Here is a 5,150-nt window from a genome sequence, read left to right as displayed (position 1 = left end):
ACCCCGCACTCGCATTGCCGCGTCATTGTTCACGTTAGCCCCACGGGCCGTATCTCTCACTCCTGAGATCACGCTGTCTCTGGTCGCTAATGTCGTGAGCGCTCTGAGTTGCAGTAAACTCGTACCATTCGCTGGAGCACAACACGCAGGGGGAGCCCGATTCCGTGGTCTCGCTGGCCAAGTGGAGGATCCTTAACAGGCTGCACGACCGGAACGAGACGTTGTACTACAGGGTGAGCTCCCACTGTTACAGTTGATTGGCATTAGTGTATTTTTATCACCGCAAGGTGTTTGATGTTTATGTGTGGTGGTATGGTTTGTTTCTGCTGCAGGTGCTAATTGACAATATCAAGGATTTCGCGCCCATAATATACACCCCTACTGTCGGCTTGGTCTGCGAAAACTACAGCGGGCTGTTCAGGCGTCCCCGCGGGATGTACTTCAGTGCAAAGGATAAAGGGGAGATGATGTCGATGATTTACAACTGGCCAGCAGAGAAGGTACACTTGATTATTTCGAAAACTTGATGCATTTTTTTTACTAGTGTAGTTGGACACAGGAGCTTAGGTAGCGATTTTATGAATGCAGTATATCAATATCAATGGAACTCTAATTTGTTCTCTAGTTGTTTGTCTTTTTCAAAAAGCCAGTTCTGTAGCTATATCCATGTGAATTGCCCCCACAATAATAATATTAGTGGTTTTCCAGAGCTATGTACCTGTACTGAACTTGCTTTGTTGCTTATTTCAGGTTGACATGATAGTTGTGACTGACGGGAGTCGCATTCTAGGTTTAGGTGATCTTGGAGTTCAAGGCATAGGTATACCTATTGGTAAACTTGATGTTTATGTTGCAGCTGCTGGTATCAACCCACAGAAGGTACTTTATTGGAACATACAATTAGCATCAATTAACTAGAGGTTACTTGTGGCATCCCCCCTGTTTATATTTGTCCATTCTCCTTGCAGGTTCTCCCAATAATGCTTGATGTGGGAACAAATAATGAAGAACTCCTTGAAGACAAGCTATGTGCGTAAGATACATTAAACACAACTTCTCAAACATTATAAAATTCTTTTTTATCCAGTTTTGTGACAAGCACAGTTGAGCATACTCAGATTAAAGCGAAGTTCTACTCATTCTTCTTTAGAAGGAAAAAAAAGTAGAAACACTTACTGTTTGGAGTAAATGCCTGCATCATAACGTTGCTTATTAAGTGAATATTTTCTTAGATTTAGGATTGAGGCAACCTAGGTTGGAAGGAGAGGAATACTTAGCTGTTGTAGATGAGTTCATGGAAGCTGTTCATGCACGCTGGCCGAAAGCAATTGTGCAGGTATGTGTGTGCTGCAGTCATACTTTGGTTGCTAAGTCAATGATGCTGCATTGCTGAAGTGGTGAAATTTCAGTTTGAAGACTTCCAAATGAAATGGGCATTTGAAACTCTTCAGAGGTATCGGAGCCGATTTTGCATGTTCAATGATGACGTGCAGGTACTTTGATTCCCCAACTTTGTTTTCTTCAAGTTATTAGCACTCTTTTGTTTATTTCAGTTTTAATTTATCATTTCTTGGGACCTTCATTTTCAATAGGGGACAGCAGGAGTTGCTCTAGCTGGTCTACTTGGAGCTGTTAGAGCACAAGGTCGACCGCTCGCAGATTTTACTAAGCAGAAGATAGTTGTGGTGGGAGCTGGAAGGTCCGTGATACGTTTGACATGCTTGTGCAATTTCCTCAGCCTATTGCATATAAACTATTGCTCGTCAAAAGTATGTTTTGTCCATTCTAACACCTCTTCAGAATCCAGTGCTGGGATAGGTGTGCTTAACATGGCTAAACATGCAATGTTAAGGATGCCAGGGACCCATAAAATTGGAGAACTGGGTGAAGGACACAATCAATTCTGGGTTCTGGACAAAGATGTAAGTTTAATTTATCCAATCAAATACATTGTTTCATGCTTTCTACCAGTTTTCGTGTGTCATATGTATTCAATTTCCACTTTAGTGCTAAGTCATGATTTCTAAGTGCACAATAGGTTGGTTATTTACGTGCCACTGTTATGCTGTACCATGCAGGGCCTTATTACCAAAAGTAGAAAAGATCTGGATCCAGCTGTTGCTCGTTTTGCTAGAGGTTATGGTCCTGAAGAGGTCGAAGATCTCCATGAGGGGGCTAGTCTTGTTGAAGTGGTATTTAAACTTTGATGTTCTTTGTTCATTGTTAATCAATATTATTAGCAGAAAAGACATCCAACTCCTTCTGTAGTTGCACTAATTCAGCTCATGGTCAGGTCAAGAAAGTGAAGCCTCATGTCCTTTTAGGACTATCTGGAGTTGGCGGGATATTTAACGAGGAGGTAAGCTCCATCGTTGTGTAATCTTATTATCTCATGACTGCTGGAAGCTGATGGTGTTTCTTCTATTTCTTTTCCCTATTTTAGCAGCCCGGTCCTATCAACCCTCATACCAGGGTCTTGTCTGTAGTAGCAAGTAGTCCATTTTTAAGTTTAGTGAAGGACTGTGACCGCCCTTTCCTGATTCCCATATCTAGAAATACTCGAAAGTACTGATAAATACACTCTCATAGTGCTAGAGATTTATTGCGCCCGGCTATGTATGATGTGAACCCCCCCTTGAGGTAGAACATGTGCGCCAAGAAGTTCCAGTTAACATTATAAATTCACCATTGTTACATTTAAGGATCATATCTCAGGATATATGCGTACTCTTCATCATGATTCAGAATGGTCCCATGGACACCGACAGCCTCAAATATGTATGCTTTCTGTTAGGTCCAAAAAATCGTCTCCTTTCTTGATCTATAGCATTAAATTGGCTAGAATCGTACTGGCAATGCTTAATTATAGGGTCATACTGTTGTGATATTCATAATTTCATATGCCTTAATATATCACATCAGCAATTGAGCTTTAACTTAGGAATATTTTATCACCTCAGGTTCTCAAGGCTATGAAAGAATCTGACTCCCCCTGCCCTGCAATTTTTGCAATGTCCAACCCAACTACTAAAGGTTTCTCCCTATATTTACTTTCAAATACTTAAAGATAGTCACTAACATTGGCCTTTTTTTGTTGCAGCTGAATGTACGCCTGAAGATGTATTCAAGCATGTTGGAGAAAATGCAGTATTTGCCAGTGGAAGCCCTTTCAGTAATGTTACTTTAAGTGAGTCATATTTAATCTCGTTTCTATTGTTTGCATACTCTAAATCATTGTCGGTGACTGATAATGCTACAAGGGGGTTGTCCCAGGCAATGGTAGAAAAGGCTATGCTAATCAAGCAAACAACATGTATCTGTTTCCTGGGTATGATAATCTTTGTGTCTTTCCTTGGAGTCTCCGGTTTTTGTTTTCACCTGATCCAAATCTCTGTGAAATACAGGATTGGTTTAGGAGCCCTTCTGTCAGGTGCTCGGCATATTTCGGATGGCATGCTCCATGCTGCAGCTGAGTGGTAAGTTTCGTTTGATAGGATCGTCTCATTGGTCCTACCTGATGACGTCTCCTTGGTTATTACCTCATTTAACTATTTAAGCACCATTTGCGTGGGATGTCCTTGATTTTAGCCTTTCACTCGATCCGTTCCAAATTAGTTGAAGTTCTAGTTTTGTCCATATATCGACATCTACAACAACAAATTAGTTTCATTAGATTCTTTATAAAATATATTTGCGCATTATATATATTTGTTGCTTTAGATCTTAGCACACCTTTACATAAACTTGGTCAAACTTAAAGAAGTTTGACTTAGGACAAACCTAGAACAATTAATTTGGAATGGAGTGAGTAGGTACTAATGTAACTGGGAGACAAAGTGCAAAACTTTTAGCTTGCAGTTTTCAGCCAAAGGACTTCTCACAAACTTACATTGTACAGTTTTTGTAGTTAATATATCTCGCATGGCTCTTGTTTTGTTCTCCTTCCCTGAACAAAATTCAGCTAAGCATTTGTTTAACAATTGCCGGTGCAGCCTTGCTTCATACATCACAGATGATGCGATTCGAAAAGGAATCCTCTTTCCTTCAATTTCAAGGTTTGCTCAATGACCCAACTCGTGTCATTGCACTCTGTAACCACGACACCTTGCTCCAAGCATTCTATTGTTGCTGATTACCACCCACCACACATCGCAGTATCAGGCACATCACCGCACGTGTCGGCGCTGCAGTCGCCCGTGCTGCCGTTGATGAAGATCTGGCCGAGGGATGCTCTGACTTGGATCCTCGGGACCTCAGGAGCATGTCAGAGGTACGCCATTCAAAATCTCACATCCCTAAAGTTGCTCGCCAGAACATTGCCTGATTCTTTCTATGTGTTCACAGTCGGATACGGTGGATTACGTGGCTCGGAAGATGTGGTACCCTGTTTACAGCCCACTCGTCAACGACAAATAGTGTTCGACGAAGCACACCCGAAGAGACGCATCACGCACATACATTTGTTCTGATCAGTGAATACTTCGCTATTTCGGTTTAGCTGCTCTACTTGGGAGTATTTCAGCAGATACTGCTGCCACGTCTACTGGCTATATTGTTGCCTCATTTGTTTACGTTGACAGGTTCATCAAACATTGCTCAATTTTGGGACCCGTTGAGCTACAGTTATGTCCCATGTGGTAGGACTTGAATAAATGTCAGATGTTGGCAGTCTGTCTCCTGCATCGTCGTTGTTGGCGTATGTCTCTTGCATCGCCAGGTAATACGAGATTGCAAACCGATTTTGTGTTCCTACATGTATGAAATCCATTTGAACGAGAGTAGTACTAGGATGGATGACCTCCTGGAAAGTCCTCGTGAAAGGGTTTCACATCTAACCTACCCCAACTTGTTTGCGACAAAAGGCTTAGAAGAAAAAAAATTCATTATATGAGGAGGCAACACACGAATGCATGTAGCTTCGTAGAATGATCAATCACATACATCAATCATGTGAAATTGGTTCTATCGAATCTACCATTATGTATGACGATAATGTGGCTTGTGACGATACAGTTTAATTAAAGGGACCCCCTTTAACAGAAAGACTGTAAAGGAGGTGTTTATAATATAATTGGTGCAACAAATCCAAATTATAAATATTATGCCTTGAACCTGGGTGGATGGCAAGACATCAGCCCCTTTCCACCACC

The 5,150-nt window shown here is 41.4% G+C and overlaps 1 protein-coding gene across 1 annotated transcript; it reads left to right on the top strand.

Moving 5' to 3' along the window:
* Nucleotides 1-90: 90 nt before the first annotated feature.
* LOC119335465 (NAD-dependent malic enzyme 2, mitochondrial-like) lies at nt 91-4,692 on the top strand. The gene is made up of 17 exons (XM_037607592.1): nt 91-233; nt 333-500; nt 751-879; nt 969-1,029; nt 1,233-1,336; nt 1,410-1,493; nt 1,593-1,699; nt 1,808-1,922; nt 2,079-2,192; nt 2,294-2,359; nt 2,961-3,033; nt 3,101-3,187; nt 3,274-3,328; nt 3,405-3,476; nt 3,993-4,055; nt 4,156-4,270; nt 4,345-4,692. Exons 2-17 carry the CDS (start codon nt 435-437, stop codon nt 4,414-4,416), a joined length of 1,383 nt encoding a protein of 460 aa, XP_037463489.1. The 5' UTR covers nt 91-233; nt 333-434; the 3' UTR covers nt 4,417-4,692.
* The last annotated feature ends 458 nt before the right edge of the window (nt 4,693-5,150 follow it).

This window comes from Triticum dicoccoides, chromosome 1B, assembly GCF_002162155.2.
Source record: "Triticum dicoccoides isolate Atlit2015 ecotype Zavitan chromosome 1B, WEW_v2.0, whole genome shotgun sequence".
In the NCBI taxonomy this organism is placed as follows: domain Eukaryota; kingdom Viridiplantae; phylum Streptophyta; class Magnoliopsida; order Poales; family Poaceae; genus Triticum; species Triticum dicoccoides.
This window is presented reverse-complemented; position numbering and strand designations above follow the sequence as displayed.